This window comes from Odocoileus virginianus, chromosome 2 (assembly GCF_023699985.2).
Source record: "Odocoileus virginianus isolate 20LAN1187 ecotype Illinois chromosome 2, Ovbor_1.2, whole genome shotgun sequence".
Taxonomy (NCBI): domain Eukaryota; kingdom Metazoa; phylum Chordata; class Mammalia; order Artiodactyla; family Cervidae; genus Odocoileus; species Odocoileus virginianus.
In genome coordinates, this window is record NC_069675.1 from 66,441,142 (window position 1) to 66,463,970 (window position 22,829).

Sequence of the window (22,829 nt, forward strand, 5' to 3'; positions counted from 1 at the left end):
CTGGAGTTAAGATAGTATTAACTTGAACTAGATTAAATATAATACTACCGTTAAAGTGACCACAAAGAACATAACTGAAAAAAGTATAGCTGAAAAACAAATAGACCAACTAAAATGGTACACAAAAATTTTTTGTTTAATATAAAATCCACTAAAGGTGGAATAGAGAAATGAAGACAAAAGATGTAAAGATAAAAATAGCAGAGTGGTAGATATAAATACAAATGATCAATAATTGCATTAGATATAACTAGATGAAAAACTCCACTTAAAAGGCAGAGGATATCAGATTGAATTTAAAGAGTAAGATTCAACTCTATGACACTTACAAGAGAGCCACCTTAGATTCAAAAACACAAATAAGATGTAAAGAATGTATCATGCAAACTATAACCAAAGAGAACTGGAGTGGCTATGAATAATATGAAACAAATTAGGCTTGAAGACAAGAGGGAAATTTCATAATTATACAAGGGTGAATACATTAGGAACATATTGCAATTATAAACACCTAACAACAGAGCTCCAAAATACCTAAAAGTGGCAGAATTGGAAGGAGTAATAGACAATTTTTTTAAAATTATTTATTTTAATTGGAGGATAATTACAATATTGTGGTTTTTGCCATACACCGACATGAATCAGTCATGAGTGCACATGTGTCCCCCCATCCTGAATCCCCCCTCCCACCTCCTTGTACTGGTTGTCTATTTTACATATGGTAACATTCATATTTCACTGCTCTTCTCTCATATCATTCCAGCCTTGCCTTCTTCCACATAGTCCAAAAGTCTGTTCTCGGTATCTGTGTCTCTTTTGCTGCCTTGCATGTAGGATTATCATTACCATCTTTCTAAATTCCATCTTTTTATTCACAGATTCAGCAAACATTTCGTGAGTATTTCTTCTTAAGGGGTTCTAAATCAAATGGGGAAAAGGAGTTATGAAGTAATAATTACAATATAATAAATGTGTTCTGAAGTTTTCTGAACGTAAGAGAGAATCTGACATATAAACAAATAAGTCTTCATCAAAGGGGATTAAACACCTACTATTTGTCTGCCCCCTTCATAGATTAACTCAGTGTATTCTCAGAATCTTTTGTTCACCTTACAGGTGTGCCTGGGATCCACAACCAGCAAGTGACTGAGGCATCACTTCATCCAATTCTTCTGACTTTAGATTCTTCTGCTTTCTCAAGTGTCGGATTCCTGCCACAGGTAACTGTCTCCTAGAGCTTAACTGTGCTCATATGTAAGATTGGTCAACAGTTTGATTTTAAAAGATTGTTCCGATTATAACTAATACCCTGGGGACCTTTAGAGGAAAACAAGCTAGTGTTTATCGGCCTCACATGACTCTTATAGCCTTAGAAGCTAGCTTCTGTTCTGAGGAAGCCTGGTTTCCCCATCTTGCACCTAGTTCTCAGCCCCACACAGCCAGGCTCCAGCAGCTGGCCCCAAAGGGAGGTGCAAACACAGGCTCCAACTTGCAGCTTACCCATGCTCTGGACATTGGCTTTGAATCAGCTCTGCCTGCAGGGCTTTGTTTAATTACTGCAAACCTGCTGACTTTTAAAAATTTTTTTTAAGTACTGGATACTTAAAGTTCAGTAAAGAATCTGGAAGAAGAAGTAAAACTTTTATCCATCACTGCCCATGTCAGTACAAAAGCAGTTGATAATTTCCAAGCCAGGATTGTGCTGGAGCGGGTCTTCAGTGAAGTCTGGAGCCCAGGGGTCCCAGGAGCCCTGAGGGACTGCAGAGCTACCTGTTGCTTTAGCAAGCATTCAGACGTTGAGGCGAAAGGCAGGGGCCTAGCAGTGGCAGGGTGAGAGACACAGTCAGCCTGAGGGGCCCTGCAAAAATGCTAACTTTTCAAAGTGTGACAGAGAGAGCACACAAACCTGGTACCTTGCCCTTTAAAACCATGTGCCTTTCTTACTGTGCCACCAAGTACCTCTGGAGGGAGGATGCCAGTGGGAAGGCACAATTGCCCATGCTGTTCCTGACTGTTTGCCTTTGGGGTTCATGTAACCCTTTTGAGGATATTCAACCCCCAACTTCACCTCTTGTAAAAGCTCCCAGTGAATGATGGGTGAGCATATCTCAGGTTGGAAGAGAGAAGCTCACACTGTTCCAGGAAGAGCAGAAGTGTATGTAGAGATCAGGATCATGAACTTGAAAATCAGAATAAGCACTTTCCCAGTTTCACCTGAGTCACTTATTATTGGCCCAAGCTTGGGCAAGGAACTTAAGTTTCTCTAAGCCCCAGTGATCTGTGCCTGCATGTGTATGCTTACTCGTATCTGACTCTTTGCGACCCCATGGGTGGTAGCCCATCAAGCTCCTCTGTCCATGGGATTTTCCAACAAGAATACTGCTGACGGGGCTAAAACTACCTATCTAGCAGTTTGTTGTAAAGAATTAATGAGATAACATTTAAAAGGCATAAAATACAGTGCAAGCACTTGTTGAATCTTGGCTGTTATTTGAGTAAAGGACTCAGTCTTACTCTAAGAATAGACTCAAGGGATTCCTCTATCTTCAGTGGACCCCAGACTAAGCATCATGTGGTTCTTCTACATGAACCCGCACCTTCTTTCTCTTCTTGGGTTTGGATGTGTCTTAATGATCCTAAACTACTCAGATTAAGCATTTTTCTTTGCCTGGAATTTTCCCTGACCCCTACCAGGCAATAAACTCCAGGAGGGCATGGACTATATTTTTCTTTTTGCATTCTAGCATCACTTATAGTGTGTGATGTAGGAAGGTTCAATATGAGCAGAACTGAATTCAGGGTATGAGTTTGTCCCTTTCTAAGTCAGGGTCAGGTGCCTGCTGGAGGAGGTAGAGTCAATTGCATCATCTGTGCCTTTAACAGAATAGGATCCAAAGGAAAGCAAATACTTATTCTGTCAAGCTTTGTCTGAGCTGAGAATACCTTTGGGTGCTTTAGGTAGATGTAAGCCATTAAAGGGAGAAGAAAAAATTAAACAAGAGAAAAATAAGAGGAGAAACAGAAATAAGAAATGTAGATTTGTAATGGGCCCATTATAGATCTTTGCTGATTGAACCAAAAAATCATCGCTTGATTGAATATGAAAATAGAAGAAGAGAAAGTAAAGAAGAGTATTAGGGAAAGGACAATCAAGCAGTGCCTCTTAGGCTCATGTCTACCTCTGTGAAAAGACTTGGCTCTGTGCCATGCAGTAAACAAGCCCCAGCGAGGCTTCAACAATGGGAGGAGGAGAGTATGGGGGCTGCAGGGCTCCAGCTCTGGAGTCAGATTTTCTGATTATGGGCTCCCAGTTCCAGCAAATGGCCACTCAGCTAGTTATTTTAAAAGCCAGTTTTCTGAGTCATACAGTGTGGATAATAATAATTTCTTTTTGTTGTAAGGATTAAATGAGATGATGAGTGTAAAAGAAGTTGTCAAACTTCTTGGTACATAATAAGTGCTCAGTAAATTATATCAATTATGTAAATGTTGATTTTTCTTTTTTTTCTGAATGTCCCAGGCCTGACTCAGAGAGTTGGGGGAAAGAGGGATGAAGGGGAATCTTTGGATATAGGGTAATATGGCCTAGAACAGATCTTCTCCTGTCCCAGGTTATGTTCATTGAGTTACCCAAAGCATTTTTTACTATGGATCTAAGGAAATTAGTCATATGGAGAGACAGAAATAAAAATGGCAGTGGAAAGAATGGTCCTGGAGTCAGAACACCTGTGTTTTCATCTAAATCCCACGACCGCTCAGTTTTGTGATCTTGGCAAGTTCATAAGCTGTCTGGGTCTCAGCCCACTCATCTGCAAAGAAAAGAATTGGTCTGTAAGGCCTTTTTTTCTAAAGCAGTCATTGACTCTCATATTCAGCCAAACTGAGCTGAAGCATTTTTTCCCTTCTTTTCTACATTTGCTTGTTACCCTATCCACTTGGCTGGGGGCTACAAATTGATTAATAGACAAAGCAACCTCACCAGACAGGCTGTTTGTAAAGGGAACTGATGACTGAATAAGTACAAGTTATATCTAACACTATATGTTTAAGTACTTAAGTCTAAGAACCCAAAGATTTCTGGGGCAGAGGTAGCTGAGAGGTGGGAGTGGGCATGAGAAATACAGAGCTTCCTTAGAATGCGGAGCTTGATCAGGCAGGGGTGTGTACTGGCTCCCTTCTAAAATATAAGCAGTGAGTGAATAGGACAGGGGTTTCCATCTCAGGGAAGAGAGAACCAAGAGCAAACCACAATATTGATTATACATACCAAAGGGTTGTCTGATGGAGGACAGGAGTGAGCTATCTGATGGAGGAGGACCTAGCCTCCCGTGGCACTCCAGGGGAGAATGACGGCCAACAGGGCAGATTGCAGACTTCAGGGTAATGTAAGAAAACCCATCCATTTCATTAAAAGCAGGATTTGGAAAACTTGTCAGTAAAGGGACAGACAGTATTAATAGATATTCTAGGCTTTATGGGCCATACAGTCTTTGTCATAGTTACTCAACTTTGCAACTGTAGTGTTAAAGCAGCCATAGACAATACATAGTAAGTATGACTGTATGACAATAAACTACTATTTACAAAAGCAGGTGGCAGGTCAGATTGGGTCCATGGGCTGACCCTGGACATTAGAGGAACCGTTCCCCTACCACCTCTTGGGCTTCCCTGGTGGCTCAGAGGGTAAAGTGTCTGCCTGCAATGCGGGAGACCCGGGTTTGATCCCTGGGTTGGGAAGATCCCCTGGAGAAGGACATGGCAACCCCACTCCAGTATTCTCCATGGGAGAATCCCATGAATGGAGGAGCCTGGTGGGCTACATATATAGTCCATGGGGTCGCAGAGAGTCGGACGTGACTGAACGACTTCTCTTTCACTTTCCCCTACAACCTCTCAGGGAGGACAGTATTCCAGTAGAGGTTGAAAGACTGCCTTAATAGTGCCAAGGTGTGTATCCTGATTAGCTGACCCACAGGGTCCCTTTTAACAATAAATCCTGTGCTTCTTCGAGGTTAGACATAAGGTGAGACCATGGGGTCCTGAGTGTCTGAGAGGAGGCGGAAAATCTTGGAAGGAGAAGCTGGAGCTCATAAGGTAAACTCCACGATTAACCTGGAGCTGATGCAGTTTAGGTTTTGACACTTCAGTTTTGATTTTTTTCTCTTTGAAAGAACATTGGGAAGAATTTTATGTTCTTATGATTTTGGCAGATTTGAAGGGGATCTTGTAGAAATGTTCAATTACTGATATTGCAGATGAGAAAAAAATTCCTCTTTCTGTCTTCTGATGTTTTGGTTCTTCCCTCACTCCATTTGCCCAATACAAACACATGTGCATGCACACACACACACAGAAACCCTTCACCACTCACTAGTTGTATTCACATTTTCATGCAGACCAGTTGGATATAGAACAGGCATCTAAGAACCCAAAAGGAGCATAGCCTGAGCAGAAACTGTAGTTCTACTTTACCCCATGGCCTCCTTTTCATATTTTGCTCCTCCAGAATACCATGCCCTTCACTGATTTCCTTCATAATCTGTTTGATCTTCCTTAAAAAATATATCATGCCAAAAAATATATATATGTGTGTGTATATATATATATATATATATATATATATATATATATAATGCCTTGGAAGCAGAAGGAGGGTTTGGGGGTTGCTGGAGGGACTATTAAGGGTACGTACACCAGGCTGTTATTATCTGATTACAGGCCACCAGGCTCTACTGTGTGTGGAATGTTAAGATACAGCAGCTCACTGTGGACCCTTTAACAAGCCACTGATAATCCTAGTCTTTGTAAAGCCCTGCTCAGGTGGAGCCACACGGATTCTAGCACTTTACATGGCTTTCCCTCTAATCAGGAGTCAGCCAGGCATCCTTACAGAGTTGCACTGAATTATCTTTCAATCTTGTGGCATGGCTGACTACACATTTCTAACACCTGGCCTGCTGGATACTGGCATTTCTGTTATTTTAGCATCTACAGTGTTTCAGAGTAGAAATACATGGAGATTGGGGGTCATGCCATTTGGGTTCAAATTCTGGCTCCATCACTTAGTAAATATGAGCCTTGGGCAAGGGAGCCTTGTGAGACTTTAGGTTCCTGCATGCATGTTCAATAGCTAAGTCGTGTCCAACTCGTTGCGGCCCCATGGACTGTAGCCTAGACTCCTCTGACCATGGGAATTTCCCAGGCAGGAATACTGGGGTATGTTGCCATTTCTTCTTCCAGGAGATCTTCCTGACCCAAGGATTAAACCTGTGTCTCCTATATTGGCAGGCGAATTCTTTACCACTGAGCCACCTGGGAAGCCATTTTGGTTAACCATTTGAGAAATGCAAATTTAAAAGTGAAATGAAACAAAACTGAGCCAAGTATAGTGGATTCTTTTTATTTGTGGTAGTTATGTTCTGTAAAGTCACAGCAAACTCTGAATTAGTGAATATTGAACTAGTACTCCTAGGGGAAATGCAGAGTTAGGTTCCAGTGAGCCTCTGGCCACAATAGTTTAATTAATGTATCAATACATAACCTTGTTTCATTTGTGTTTCTATTTCAAAACATTTAATATATATTGTTGATGCATTAACATTAAACTCATGACAGTTGTACTGTAACTCATGCCAGAGTGCAGCCTATCTAACACATTTCTCTGCCTTCTTGCTGCGCAGCACTGCAGCAGTACACTTGGGAACTGTTTTAAACAGTTGAAATCACTAATACAGAGCCCAAAACATGAAAAAAGGTGACTCTAAATAGATAGCAGAAAGGGCACTGGTTTATGGTATGAGAGCTGAAACCAAAAGAACATCTTCTTGTTTCACCTCATCTGGAAATGTACATAAAAATGTCTGCTGCTCTGCAGGTCTGTGAGTGACTGAGAAAGTACTGCAAGTATTGTTTTGGGTGTTATACAAATAAATTTTAAAAAGGACAGTTTGCAAATATCAAATGTATGAATAATGGTGACTGACTGTACTTGAGATTTATCATGAGGATCTATTGTGATAACATCCAAAGGACCCCATCTAGCGTGCAAAGCCCTCCAAGTTCTATCTTCTGTCTGCTTTTCCAGTCCTTTCTGTGGATGCTGTCTGACACACCCCCAGTTTTTCAGTCATCCTTGCTGTTCTCTAGTCATGGAAGGCTGTTTCTTGCTTCTATGCCATTGCACACACAGTTTTCTGTCTAAAATGCCCTCTTTGTCTCCACAGAGGTAAACCATTATTCTACTCAAGGGAGGTTGACAGGTAGGAAATGTGGCCTTCACACATTCTGTATATTTGCCTCAGAATAAAAGCATTTGACTTTTTTACTTATATTTTTAAAGTCATATGTAAATCATGGGACAGACACATGAAAATTTCCTTTCATTAAGGGCCAGTTTCTTCTGATTCTCCTAATCATCTGCTGTCTCAGAACCTCAGTCCTGTGCATGTGCTCAGTATCAGGGGTTGGAAGGAAATTTCTGCTTCATTTTTCCTGGCTTTTATACTCAAGATTTGGGGAACTCTTACTCTCAGCCTGTGGTTTCCACCCTTTACCTGAGCTTTTTTCACTTGAGACCTTTTAGGATGGTACGGTTGGAACAGGCATAATCAAAATAGCATCAGAAGTCAAAGTCAATCCTTTATATGTCAGAATGATAGTCCAGCCCTCAGTCTTGGTCACTCCAGGTCAGAGCTGGACTTCCAAGAGTGTTTTGGAATCTGTATCACACTGAGTCCCATGAATCTGGATCCCAGGTAATTGCCTCTGAGCAGCTTGGCTAAATGTCCCTGCCAGCTGGGTTTGGGCTTCCATCTGTTCTGCCTACTCTTCGGACAGGCCTGCCCCATTCTTGCCTTGTTTCATGCCTGCCTGTATCTGTTCCTGGGGCTTGTTTTGTGTTTGTTTCATCTTCAGAATAGCCAGCTATTTTCCAGCTGCTCCTGGCTTCTCCCACCTGCACAGGCTTCCTTTCTGCCACCCTTCCTGCCAAGACTCTGACCATGCCATCTGACTGCAAGAAGAGGGGGCACCGGGTAGTGAAAGAACACTGGATTGAGAGTTAAACAGACCTGAGTTCTGGCCCTGTTCCCACCTCTCATTATCTCAGTATTGTGCAAGTCCTTTATTTTCCTTTGCCCCAGTTTCCCCATCTATAAAATGAAAGGATTGACCAGATTGCTGAGGGCTTTTCCAGCATTCACATTCTATGATGCTATGAGGTTTTTGGAAGAGAGATGGGTAGGATGAACCTGATTTGTCCACAGGTGGCAAAACTACCTTTGACTAGCTCCAGGGCTAATGAAAAATCTGCTCCATGACTGGTTGAAAAGGTCCACCCTCCTTTTCCACATTTCCTAGGCTTGATGGTGACGATACCAGTGAGAATGCTGTTGACAAAAATAAAAATTGGGCAAAAGCAATAACAATATGGAGAGTACATTATTTGGTTTTCAAAGTAACCTCACATTCATTCGTTGTCTTTTGAAAGAGAAAAGCCTCTCAGGGTGTCAGTAAAAGCCTTACTTATCACTTTTCTAATGCTGTTTGGTGGTTTAGAGGTTGGCTCAAAAGCAAACTCAAGCAGCCAAATTCTCGTGAATCAAAGCAAGAAAATGTTCACTAATTGGGAGCATTTATAATTTAAAATAAATGCAACATGTTGATAATGATGAGGATGGTGGTGGTGGTGATGATAATGATAATAGTATTCATCATATACAGAGCATACAATATCTAGCACGTACATTGTATGCTAGGTCCTGTGCTAAGTCTATATACATAGGAACTCATGTAATCCTCAGTCATATTGTATTATTTAAGGTTACACTAATATTGTATAAACAAAAAATCCAGATCTGCTTAGGGGACAACACTATGTGAATAATAACAGTATTTTACATTTACTGTCAGTTCATAAACCATTGCAAATAGATGATACCATTTCTGGTTTGACTTTTGCAACAACTCTAAGACATGGAGAGGGTAAATGTATCTTATGTTATGTATAAGCTTGTAAGCTGAGATTCGCAAAGGTAAAGTAACAGGTCAGCAAGCTCCTCAGAAAGAAATGATAAAATCACTTCAGGGGACTGCATTGGTGATTCAACAAGGACAATTCCATCATTGTGATTTGCACAACAGCAAAGAAAATAAAGTGTTCACTGTTATGTGGCAAAAGCAGTTGCTTAATTGCATGTCCTTTGGCTATGTTGAAACCTGATTTGAAAATATCTGAGACTCTGAAAAGTTCTTAAAATTCTTTTAAAAGAAAGCAGAAAAAGAAAGCAGTTCCAGGGACTTCCCTGGTGGACCAGTGGCTAAGACTCCATGCTCCCAACGCCAGGGGCCCAGGTTCAATCCCTAGTCAGGGAACTTGATCCCACCTGTCTTAAGTAAGAGTTCACATGCTGCAACTAAAGATCCCACATTCAGCAACTAAAGATTCCACATGCCACAACAAAGATGGAAGATCCTGTGTGTTGCAAGTAAGACCCAGTGCAGCCAAATAAAGAAAGAAATAAAAATATTTAAAAAGAAAGAAAGCAGTTCCCCATGTCTTCCATGACCATGGGCTTGTTGGTTGTTTTTGTTTGTTTGTTTGTTTTTTTCCCTTGTGGGACTCTGGCCCTGCCTGCCCAAATCCTTTGGGTCGGCAGAATGGGGTTTGTAGTATGATTGCAGATACTGCTGCTCTTTACCCCTTGGTGATTGCTGCTTTTTCTACTGAGTTTTTCTTTGAAATCATGACCTCGGAGTTTTTGGGCCTGCTTAATCTCTAGTCTGTCTTGCCTTGGCTACAGCCAACCCTTAACCTAGGTGCTGTGCAGAGTTGGGTGATGGGCAGTGGAATGAAGTTGAGGCTGGGGCTCTTCTTCTCACCACACTGCTTTCATTCCCCCGGAGGTCAGCCAGAGGGCTCAGGCAAGAATAAAGGATGATCTCACTGTGCTTGCTTCCAGTTTCTACATTCAGGAACTTTATGAACTCATTCTTTTCATCTTTCTTCACATTTCTGCTTTGTCTCAGCTTGCTACCATGTGCTTTTCTGAGTGACTTTCTTATTATTTCATCTTCTAGGTCATTCAAAATGATGTTAATCATTTAGAAGGATGGGAGCTTTACCTACCTGGAGAATGCTTTTTCCTAAACTCATTGAAAGTCTCTTTGATTTGCCAAAGAAGCAAGAAAATAAAATCTAGACTAAGTGGGAAAATATTCTGTGTGAATAACGTATTTATAAGCTCTGGGTGTTATATCAAAATCTCCACATTGTGGAAAAGCCTGCTGCCTGCTTCCACTGGCAGAGCATGTGGTTACCTATATAGTGTGTTTTGAAGTTTGCTAGAAAAAGCTTCCTGCCTCTAAGTATGTTGCCTTGGACACTGCCATTACAGATACATGATTTAGTATTAAATAATTTTGCCCTCTTGTGATGGGGGTGAGAACCTTTTTAAAAATCAGAATACTCCTAAGGTGATTTCAGCTTGAATTGTGTTTGAGTAATAGAGTCTGGATTGAGTTTTACCAAGTGTAGCAGATCCCGCTGGTACCACACCCATGTCAGTCTGTATGCTTCTCACTGCTACTGAAAATACCCCAATCTTGGTCCCAATCTTTCAGGCTGTGGGAGTATGTTTGGCCTGTATGTAGGGCAGGCCAGTGTGCTGGAGAATTAATGCTCTACAGGGCTTAGTTCTCCCCCACCCCCAAGAGGATGGGACTGCTTGGGTGCATACTCTAACTCCCTACCCCCATGGTGGGACCTTTCTGGTGTGTTCTGCATGGTGTCCTGGACTTCCCCAGTGGGACTAAGATCCAGTTCCCCACTGAATAGATCACATACCATTTTTGGCTTCCTTCTCTTCTTTGTGTCGCTTCTCATCCCCCTACTGGCATTTCCTGGGATTACTTCCTAAATAAACAACAGTTCAGTTCTTGTCTCAGGGCTGCTTCTGGGGAAACCCAAACCTAGACACCAAGAAACGGCAGAAAGGCACAGTCCACAAGGCATGAAGGATCCAGGCTGCTTCTTCTAGTTCCATCATCATGACTGTGGTTTTCAGTGTCATGGTGGCAAGAAAGCTGCTGCCCCTTCAGGCATTAGGTCCGTGTTTCAGGCACGAAAAAGGAGATGGAAACCCAAGACAGAAATGAAGACCTTCTCTATCAGAGGTTTTGCCATTTTAAACAGGAATGGATACCTTCTCCAGAATGTTCTGTTTACACTTTTTTTGTCCAAATTGTGTGACCCCCTCCAAATCCCTCACTACAGTGAGTACTGGGGAACTAAACAGTTAGCTGAGCATATGAGCCTACCAAACAAAACTGGGACTTTCAATGTAAAATAAAAGGAGATGTTGGGTAGGCAAGGAGCAGTATTTGTCACAGAACTTAATGCCTTATAACATGTCATTAGCATCTGACTGTGGCACGGTTTTTTAGATCCCACAGCTCAAAGTATCTGACTAGCAGTGTTGGAATCACTTAGGAGCTTGTTAGAAATGCAGGATCTGAGGCCAATCCTGGACCTGCTGTATCAGAATCTGCTTTTTAACAAGACTTCTCCCACCAACCAGTAATTTGTATGCACAATCAAGTTTGAGAAGCCTTGTCTTAAATCACTTTCCTTGGTGTTGAGATGAACAAGGGCATCCCTGCTGTGGGTATCCTTTCCTTGGCCTTGCCAAGTGCCTTCTCAGTGGTAAATTTCTGCAGAATGATTGACTAAGTCATGCCAACCCAGGGTTGGGGGAGAAGCTTCCTCCCTCATCCCTCCCCCTCATCCCTTTCCCCAGGCACTTTGCATCTCTCTTTTCTGTATCATAGTCAGTTTTGAACTTCTCTCATTGTTCTCTTGGACCAAAACTATCTAGGATCTTATCTCATTCATCTTGGCATCATTCCCACTCCATTCTCTCCCAACACCCAGCTGAGTCCTTTGCTAGTAGGGTAAATTGAGCTGAGTGAAACCTTCTTCTTTATCTAGTTCCACCTTTGTTTTTTTCATTGCTTTGACTATTCATTTACACATTCCTTTTCTTAAAGCAACTCCCACAACTGACAAGGTAGTGTTTTCTTTCTGGATTTTTCTCGCTTTGTTTTAAATGACTGTGATATTGCATAAATAGAAATGTGTAGTGCAGAGATTTCAAACATTTTTTTGGCAGCAGGATTCTTTCTGCAAACATAGAAAGTAAGTGTGTGCTTAGATTCGAGGCAAGCTGGTGGTGCTTTAGTGAAGTGGTGGGGGTCTTGACTTCCATCCGTGGGCCTTCCAGCTTCCATAGTCCTTAAGTGTTTTTGATCATAGTCCACTTGTATGAGGCAAAAGACTCCATGGCTCACCCAACCCCTCTTTTGGTGATGGATAGGAGTTGGAGAGGATAAAAATGAATTGGAGAACAAATTGTGATAAATATGTTGCTAGTGAAAAATACTTATTACATATTATTCACATTATAAAAGAAGAAAGTGAGGATATAAAGTCTATATATGCTTAAACAGTGCATTGTGATTTTAAAACAACTCGGTGATTTTATCACATTCTCTTTGACAGAAGTTCAAGTTATTCCAGTGGCACAAATTCACAGGCTGTGTCCTTGTAAAAGCACATTAGCCCAGGGGTGTGGATGATTAATGTTAAACTCTAATTGTTGGGAAAATGATAGGCCCCAAATACTGTTAATGCAGCCATGTATTACTGCACACCGTAGGGTTAACCGAATAATTGATAATATTCTAATATTAATGAAGAGCTTTCCAGGTGACTCACTGGTAAAGAATATGCATGCAAGGCAGGAGAAATGGGTTTGATCCCTGGGTTGGGAAGATCTGCTGGAGAAGGAAATGGCTCCAGTATTTTTGCTTGAGAAATCCCATGGATGGAGGAGCCTGATGGGCTACAGTATGTGGGGTTGCAAAAGAGACAGACAGGACTTAGTGACTAAACAACAATAACAATATTAATGAAGCTAAATGAGCAACAATTCATATTTTGAAAAATTAAAAGTAGCAGCTCTTGAAAACCTCACCAGCTCACAGTAGTGTGGTAATCTTAATGCTAGTAGAATCACCTGGAGTATTATTTGCATTGAGTGCAATTCACAATGGCACCGAGTACGTGGTTGATAAGAAAGCTGACTTCCTGAAGATTATTGGAGTACAGTTTCCTCTAAGGCATTCTCATAGTTAGCTGGAGTTGGGAAATGCAGCCAGGCTTTGCAAAGTGTACTCACTTTTTAGTGGATACTGAATTAAACTCCCCTGCAAACTCTAATAATGAACCATTTTTAGTTTATGAGCGCCAACATTTAATAACCTCGATAACTCAGCTTGTTACTAGGTACCCCTGAGTCCCATGTCATGATGAAAGTCTACAAAACAGCTCATCATTCCCTGAAGGAAGGGAGACCTCTTGCATTCATCAGGCTTTGAAACTCACTGCTGTAAAGAAGTGGAGAGACAAGTTGGGAAAACGCTCTGCTTCCCTCAAAGGAGCTTCCTTCATTATGTCATGCTGCTGAAGATAGAAGCTAAACTTACCAGATGGGCTCCCTCAGTGGGTCAGGCATGCATTCATGTCCCTGCAAATTCACTTTGATATGGTGTGACTTGCAGGGAAGTAACTGGCGTAGCTGCTGGAGGTTTGTTAGTGGAGTCCCCGAAGGCCCTGGGAAGCATGTCAGTGGGACAGCTTCTGAGTGAGGGTTCCTTAATGGGCTGAGCTGCTTTACTCTTTTGCTTAAAGACCAATTTAAAAGCAGTTCAGTAGTGCTGCCGCTTCTCACCACCTTTGACTCTAACCACAGGAGTTGCCTCTGGGTCTCCTGGGTGTTCAAAGACCATTTTTCAAAGTGGCCCTGACTTGGTACATGAGAGCAGTAGACAGTTTGTAGATGTGCCTGTTCATCTTCAGGGCTTCTTGTCTTTACCTGTGACGATAACTCAGGTGGGCTGCTGGTGAGACTTTCCCAGCTTCAGCAGGCTTTGGGGAAATAGAGGAAGCAGGAAGAGGGCAGACCTAGGTCAGTTATGGATAGCAGGGTGAGTAGTGTTGGGGTCAGGTACACCTATGCTTAGAGAGCAGTCTCTAGGTAGGACCTCTGTAAGGAGTTAGTGCCAGGAAGCACTAGTGGGAGAGAAAGGGCAGTGTCCCCAGCTTGTCTTAGTTTGATTTGCCAGGAGCAGAGTCCATCCCAAATTTTCTCAAAAAGTGAGATGTTCATTAAAGGCCTGATGGAAACCATCAGTTTTTAGGGGGCATTCTGATGCCCCACTATTAATGACTCACATGTCAGTTCCACACAGTCTGCTTCCTAGTTGGAGAGGGAAGCTGATTGGCTCAGCCCAGCCTGAGGATGGGCCTCTCTGGAGTCAAGTGTTCACTTCTTATCTAATCAACCATGGTCGTGACCTGTGTTCCATAGTAATAAGTAACGCTTACTCTTGGTTGTGGGCCCAATCAGAGGAAGGGGGAAATAGAGGAAGATAGCATCTCTAGTTCACATCCATGGGAGAGAAGACTGAGAACTAGTATACACACAGTTGGGCTGGCAGGAGACTGGCTCAGAGAAGCCAGTCAGTGGAGAGCAGATTTCAGAGGAAGGGTATTGACTAGGGGGAGAATCCTGTAACAACAAGGCTAAGCTTAGCCCATTAAGAAATTAGGAATAAGGTGTGGCTTGGTCACTGAGTCCAAGACAAAAAAAGCAGTTATTTGAATAGGATTCAAAGTGATTAGCATGAAAGGCAATTGATGATAAGCCATCTGAGCTAAGCCATTAAGATCCTCTTGTTGTTGTTCAGTCGCTAAGTCGTGTCAGACACTACCACCCATGGACAGTAACACAACAGGCTTCCCTGTCCTTCACTATCTCCCGGAGTTTGCTCAAACTTAGGTCCATTGAGCCGGTGATGCCTTCCAACCATCTCATCCTTTGTCGCCCCCCTTCCTCCTAAGTAGAACTAAAATGTGTCTCTCTATCTGGGTAGGGCTCAGTCAAAGGTGTTTAGTCATCCCGGGTCTGAATAAGGAAGAAAGTTAGGGAGAGAAGACCAAGCAAGACAATGCAGATGTGAAATAATGAATCAGATAGGACTGGCAAGTGGGAATTGCCTGTTATTTCCATCATTAGGACAACTGGAGCAGGTCAGTTATATGCAATCTATTGCTCAGAGATTGATCTGCCTATGATTGATCTGATCTGTCACAGATATGTGATTAGGCTGTAAGATACCAAAGGCTTCTTCTTGATGTCGCTAAAAGTCACAGGCCAGGACACTAACCTGGGTTGGCTGAAAGTCAGAAAGAACTAAATGAAATGGATACTGTGTTGGTCTGGAGCCCCTGAAAGGTCTTAAAAGGATTGCATTGATAATCAGATTACCCAAAAAGTTTTACTTTCATCTTCTCTGGCCAAAAAGGATATTTAAAAAGACAAGAAAATATTAGGCTAGCAGCAGGGGTTAAGACCAACACATGCTACTTGTAGTACTGCTCACAGCCTTTTTCCCTAATGTACTGTGCTTCAGCAAACATGGGGATTGCTGTGAAATACATAGTGGAGAACTGTTTGCTTTGATCTCTCTTGTTGTTTCTTCTCTTTTCAGTAAATGTAAGATTGTTTATAGTTTCTGGGAGAGAGCTGTCACTCTTTGGTGTTTGAGAAGGGCTTTTATTGTGTCTGTGCAGCCTCTTATATCATGCCTTGTGAGGGATGAGAGCAGACCAAGCTTTTCTGTTGTTCCACAATGACACATGGACACAGTGAGAGGCCGTGCGGCCTCATGTGGCTGGGCTCTCCCATTGGCTGTGGATCTCAAGCAAATTAAGATCATATTTTCACTGGGTAACACCAGTCTTCTAGACCCTACCTGGTCTGAGTCATCTAAGGCAACCCTTCAACAGGTTTTCCTTGGACATTGCTGAGGCTGTTTGCTGGATATTTCTGACTCTCCACCTTGTGGACTTTCTCATGATAGAAGAGGTCCATATGGCTGTTTCCAGCCAGAGTCATGAGTAAAAAGGATGTGACATTTCCAGGTTGGAACTTTTTTGTTCAAAACCCTCTAAGTTCACAATAGTAGCCCCCTCCGTAGCCTGGATCCCTGAATTATTATGGCAATCAGAGCTCTCTGCTGACCTGAAATAGATATGGATTATGAGATTATATGTCATTGTTAGTGAAATTTGTTGTTGTTGTTATAACAGCATAACCTAGCTATCCTGACTGATATATTTTCTTTATGGGAATCAAATTCTATTATTATTTATTTTACAAAACTGTTAAAAGTTAGCTGTAAAAAGAAAATCACCTATAATTTGCCATGCCCAATAAGTCTATTTATAAATAAATCTATGTTTTCCTCCATTTTTTTTGTTTGTTTTGTATTTGTAATTTTTGCTTAGTTATAGCATAGGCCTGAATTCAATTTTGCATTCTGGATTTTTTCATTTGATTTTTATCAAGACCTCATGCTAATAGGAACCTTGTCTGTTTTATTCATCACAGTACCTCTCCTTGGCACCCCATGTAAAGCCAAGCAAATAGTAGGTGCTTAATAAATAATGGTTGAATTAATTATTCTAGCTACTTTTCTCTTATGATGATGATTTTTAGAAGATATCTTATGTATGACTGGTCAGTAATTGCAGATATAGTTTCAGAACTGAAGTCTGTTTTCTAGTAGAGATACATTTCTTTCTTTTTGGAAAGAAATCTTTATTTTTCCTCTTTTCAGCATTAGTTTCAGACTCTTTCCCTGGTTCCCTTGGAAGTTCATTTTCTTCTTTTGGGTGTGTTAGTTGCTCAGTTGTGTCCAACTCTTTATGACCCCGTGGACTGTAGCCTGCCAAGCTCCTCTGTCCATGCAATTCTCCAGGCAAGAATACTGATATGAATTGCCATTCTTTTCTACAGGGGATCTTCCCAACCCAAGGATCAAACCCAGGTCTCCTGCATTACAGGCGAATTCTTTACCATCTGAGCCACCTCAGCTCTGGCCCTCAGTCTTGGATGAGAACTTTTGGCCACTTGGAGAATCTCACACAGAATTCAGAGTAGCCAGTATCTTAAAGCTATACCTGGTTCTTCTAGTTTGATGTATGAGCCAAGAGAAATCAAGGAGTTCCCCAAGATTCACAGAGCCTCCGAGAAGCAAGATGGTGATTAAAATCCAGTTTCCTGAATACAAATCCACAGTCATTTGAATGTTTTTTCTAGAGCACACTCCCTGCTCTTGTCCCAGGGTAAGATACTCTGGCTGTGAGTTTCCAAATGTCTTAGCAGAAAGCATCTTTCAATGACTAGCTTTAGCTGAACTTATGATTTTTCTCCTACCTTCTTTTCCTTCTCTTGGTCCTCCTGCTCTTTTCCTTCCCTCTCTCTTCTCCTTCTTTTCCCCCCTTCTTTTTGACCACCTGAATGCCTGACTTAACTCTGTAGGTCGCAATCAGGTTTTCCAGTTTTGAGGTGTGTCACACTGCCTGGATTTGAACTGCTGTTTTTATTACTGCTTTTCTTACAGAGAACTCAAACCCCTCCGTATCAGTCTTACTCACTTTGCCATTACCAGAAACTGGGAATTTCCAGAGGAGGGTCTTGGTGCTTTCAGTGTCCATCTTGGCCCTTTGCTTTCTTCCTTCATGATCTCACTTTCCTCCCTCTTCAACTTAAGTGCTGAAGTTATCAGCAAGGTGACCCAGAGCAGCCCATCTTATCAAATGTGTCTTCATGGCTTCCATTATCTCCTGTCCACTCTCACTATAACTTCCACACCCTATATCTCTCTTTTTGAGTTGAGCTTTCAGTTTTTTCCTTGTTCACCTCTGCCCATCTCAGTCTATTCCACCATACTCCATTTTCTGTCTTGTGAGGTCATCCAGGATTTGATACCATGGACTTCTTAGTCAGATATTCAGGTTCAAATTCCGTAACCAGTTTTGTTACCTTTTATAGTCTATTGTTGGGAATTTACTCTCTCTGAGCTTCCATTTGTAAAATAGAGATATTGTTACTTCCCCTCATAGTGTTAGTGTGAATCTTAAATGAGATAATACATGAAAATTATTTTGAAATATGCTGGTCCATAATATGTGCATCAGGCCATGTTAGTTATCATTGCTGACACATTTTAAATCTTTCTATCTCTGTTTTCCCCCAGTTGTTCTTAATTGCTCTTTTCCATCTGCTGTGCTCTAGATGGAAATGATATAAGATAGAATAGACGTGCTTGATTAGTTGTGTCCAACTCTTTGCGACCCATGGACTGTAGCCCACCAGTCTCCTTTGTCCATGGGATTTCCCAGGTGAGAATACTGGAATGGTTTGCCATTTCCTCCTCCAGGGGATCTTCCTGACCCAGGGATTGAACCCATGTCTCCTGCGTCTCCTGCATCTCCTGCTTTGGCAGATGGATTCTTTACCACTGTGCCACTGGGGAAGCTAATGACATAAGGGAGAAGTGGCAAAATTATAGCTGTAAGTCATGAGCAAGAGGCCAAATTTGTCTCAGTGAGACGTGTTAATTTTGGAGGGAAAAAAATCACAGGTTTGAATTCCAACTCTTACTTATTAGCTGTTTGACCTTGGGCAAATTATTTTGCCTCTCTGAGCCTTAGTTGTTTTGTCTCTGTAATGGAAATAATAATATATACCTTTTCTCAAAAGGCCACTGTGTGATGTGATACACACCCACAGATGCATATGTGTATGTATATACATATATGACTTATATGTGACTGATAGACTATCAGTATTCATTTCTGCCTCTTTTTCTAAATTATTTAACAAAAAGGGAAAATGTTTTGGATTCATTGTGATTTAATCTATAGAGAGAAGCACTTGTCCTTCTTTTGGGGATATTGGAGAAAATTTATAAAAGCATGAGAATTGAGACCCTTGTGTTCACTAGGTGCAAAAAAGGCAGTGATCCTGGTGATTTACCTGGGAAAATGTTCAACCCTGGTGGATATCTTAAGTTGAAAGTCTCTGCAGCCCCCTAGTGGCTGTTGATTGTAGCGGATTCATGCTGCTGCTAAGTCGTTTCAGTCGTGTCCCACTCTATGCGACCCCATAGACGGCAACCCACCAGGCTCCGCCGTCCCTGGGATTCTCCAGGCAAGAACACTGGAGTGGTATAGCCAAATGCCTGGGGTCAGTTTGACTTTGGACAAAAATTAAATTGAGAAATAAGGAAGGGCTGCGGTGGGGAATGAAAGGACCTGTGTTTTAGTCTTTTTAATATGTCACATAGAAAATTATTCTCTCACTAGTGTGCATGCCAATGAAATATGATGAAAATCAAAACATATTTGCTCACATACTAGGAAACTATTAACCTTCATACCCTTTCCTTCCTCTTCCCTTTTCTTCCTCCTTCCCTTGCTTCACCAAGGTAGGAGCATCATTTCTTCTATGAATCAGGTCATTCTTTGTTGCTCAGTGAGGGAGAATCAGCTCCACTGTGTGCACCAAAGATTGTAGTTTTGTCTACGATTCTAGTGAACCATTTGTTGTAAACAGCCATTATCCAGGTTCTGTGATAGCTGCTCAAGAGAGATGAAGAGAGACTGGAGATACAGCCCTGACTTCACAGGGCTATAGAAATGGTCTCCAGTTTTGAACTGTCACTCCCAGGACTGTGAACAGGAATGCCAGATCATTCTTTCTAGCTAAGTCACTTCTAGACTTCTTAGCCTGTTACTCATAGAGGGGTATGGTTAAGAGCAGTGGTTAAGAGGCATGAGTAAGAGCTTGGGAGGCACGTAGGACTATGTGATCCTAGGAAAATCAGTTAAGATCTCTGCGACTCAGTTTCCTCTAAAACTAGAGTTTAAAATATTTACCTTGCAGGGAGTAAAGGAAGAAAACACGGAGTGACTGCCGTCTGAAATATTTGTTGTAGCTGAATCGCAACTCTGCAAGATTGCGAGCCACTTCCACCCTCCCCTGGAACCCCCCAAAAGCTCCCCCCGACCTCCGCACCATTTTATCCTATGTGGATGGTGGGATCACCAGGTTCTCCAGGAATGCGTTCAAATAATGGAAGGGTCAGAGAAGACTGTCTAAGGGCCCTAATCCAAGACCAGAGTTGGCAGTGTCACGCTGCCCCTCCCTTCTCCCCTCCCCTGGCCTCCAGTTTTATTCCAGAACTGCTTTTCCGAAGTCAGATTCGTTTACTTCCCTTAAGTGCGAAATTAGAATACTTGATTACAAAGGCCTCTTCCAGTCCTACTATTTATCTAATACACGCTCCTGTTCACACAGAAGCGACATAGGGCAGGAAATCTGGCAGAGGTGGAGCGAGGGAGGGAAGAGGGGTGGAGGGAGGGTAGGGCGGGCTCTGTGCTTTTCTCAATGAAAGCGGGGTGGGGGGTGGTCCTCTGCAGATTTGCATAAGAAGTCGACCTCGCCGCACCATTGGCTGGCGGGAGAGCGGGGCGGGGCGGGGCTGCGTGGGCCCAGCCGCGTTGAGGAGCTGGCATTCGAACCCCGCCCCCGCCTCGGCCAGGCCCCTCTCGGCGCGCGCTCGCGGCTCCGCCAGCTGCAAGTGGCGGGCCACCCGGCAGATGCGATAGAGCGGCTCCCGGGGCTGCAGCGGCAGTAGCAGCTGGCACCCTGGCAGCCGCGGCCCAGAGGGTCGCGGGGCACAGAGGCGACTTCCGGCCACCTTCTGCCCAGCCACTGAAGCCGCAGGAGCTGCCGATGAGTGAGGAGAGGGCAGCAAGATTTCGGGCTTTTGGTCCCTGAATGCTTTCACTCCGCTTCTGCCGCTGGGGCCGCTTTGGTGCCTGAGAACTCTGAGACCAGACGGGAGAGGAGAGCAAGGACGATGTAAACTTGCGCGGCGGCGGCCTGAGCCTCCGCTCCGCAGCGCAACGGCTCGATTTAGGTCCAGAAGTTCAGCTAGTAGTGCAGTCCGAAGACCTCCCGCTGCGGAGGATCGCGGGAGGGTGCGCGAGGAAACAGCTGGTGCCCTCGTTTCCCTGCTAGACGCGGAAGAGGAGCTCAGAAGAGCCAAAAGCAGCTCAGGAGGCAGCCAGGACACCAAATACCAGCTCGGAGCCACCGTTCCCGGCACAAAAGTTGCAGAGGGTTGGAGGCCGCTCAAGAGTGGACAGACCACAGCTCAGGCCGCGAGGGGCAGGAGAGGACGGTACCTAATTGCGGTCTCCCATCAACCATAGTAGTCTCTCTCATTCCAAAGCTCGGCGATCAACGGGCGGGGGCGCGGCATTCTGCACGGCGCGCGAGAGGCATAGGGTCCCAGCTGCTGAGCCCTTCGCGCTTCAGGGTCTCTTGACACGCCCCTGAGCTTCCAGCCCCGTTTTATTGAGATTCCTGCTCTCCTTTCAGTTGGAGGGAAGGAAATCCAGTGCACGGACAGTCCCCCGAGATTTGGTGGAAGGAGCCTGTAAGGACCAACGACTGTTAGGAACCCCTTCTCATCTGAGGGGGAGCGGAGGGTGAGGCTGGATCCCGGGGAATCGAAGCTCTAGCATAAACAGTCACCCTTTGGCGGGATGGGAGCCATAGGGCTTCTGTGGCTGCTGCTATTGCTGCTGCTTTCACCGGCAGCTTCAGGCTCCGGGACTGGGATCGAGACCGGCCAGCGCGTGGGCTCTCCGGCCACGGGGCCGGCCCTGCAGCCCCGGGAGCCGCTTAGCTACTCGCGCCTGCAGAGGAAGAGCCTGGCGGTGGACTTTGTGGTGCCCTCGCTTTTTCGCGTCTACGCTCGGGACCTGCTGCTGCCACCGCCGTACCCCTCGGAGCCGAGGGCTGGCCGGCTGGAGGCGCGCGGCTCGCTGGCTCTCGACTGCGCCCCACTGCTTAAGCTGGTGGGGCCACCACCCGGGGTCTCGTGGACAGCAGGCTCCAGCTCTCCCACCCCGGCTCAAGCACAGACGCTGTCCAGGGTGCTGAAGGGAGGCTCGATTCGCAAGCTTCGGCGAGCCAAGCAGCTGGTGCTGGAGCTTGGAGAGGAGGCGATCCTTGAGGGCTGTGTCGGGCCTCCAGAGGAGGCGACTGCGGGGCTGCTTCAGTTCAATCTCACTGAGCTGTTCAGTTGGTGGATTCAACACGGCGAAGGGCGGCTGAGGATCCGCTTGATGCCGGAGAAGAAGGGGTCGGAAGTGGGCAGAGAGGGAAGACTGTCCGCCGCGATCCGCGCCTCCCAGCCCCGCCTTCTCTTCCAGATCTTTGGGACCGGTGAGCAGCTCCCGCCTGAGTGGTTCGGGATTTTTTTTTTTTTTTTTTTATACACACATCAATTTGCAACCACTGTCAACTAACCCCGATTTCCAAAACCTCAGCCCTTTTTCCTCCCTCAAACCTTCTTCCCCAGTTATACTATATTTTCTCCATGAACGCAGTCACTCCTCAAGGGACTGTCCCTTCTTTCTCAGCGACCAAGTCGGGGGTGGGGGTGGGGTGGGGCGAGTTTCCTGTTCTTGGTAGAATGACCGTTTCTACTGACAGACACAGGTTGCAGCCAAGATCGGATATCCTTTATTTGGGGCTCCTAAGACAGTTGAAATCCCTCTATTACTTCTGCATTCTGAGAGCTTAGTTCTAGATCTCAACTGTTACCTTTCTTCCTTTCCCTTTGTTACTCTTCCTGGCCTCCACAAATTTGGGGAATGTGATACACTTTCTCAGGGAATATAGAACTCCTTATTATTGAATCCCACCCAGCTATCCTCTTCAAATGTTGACTTACCTAAGAATGGCCTCTTCTTCATTAATTCATTCTGCTCCCCACCTAACCCCAGTTCCTGTCCACTCACAGACTCTTGTTCTTCCTCTCAGATGTATTGGGAGAGACCCAGA

General features: G+C 43.9%; 1 protein-coding gene across 2 annotated transcripts in view; it reads left to right on the top strand.

The window, feature by feature from the left end:
• The first annotated feature begins 20,477 nt into the window (after nucleotides 1-20,477).
• The window catches only part of ALK (ALK receptor tyrosine kinase), a 724,846-nt gene continuing 722,494 nt past the window's right edge, over nucleotides 20,478-22,829 (top strand). The window contains exon 1 of one of the 2 annotated variants that reach the window (XM_070449831.1): nucleotides 20,478-22,208. In XM_070449831.1, coding sequence (XP_070305932.1) covers nucleotides 21,524-22,208 — 685 coding nt within the window. In that variant the 5' untranslated portion in view covers nucleotides 20,478-21,523. The remainder of the gene's footprint in view (nucleotides 22,209-22,829) is intronic. The other variant, XM_070449826.1, reaches the window with a different exon arrangement.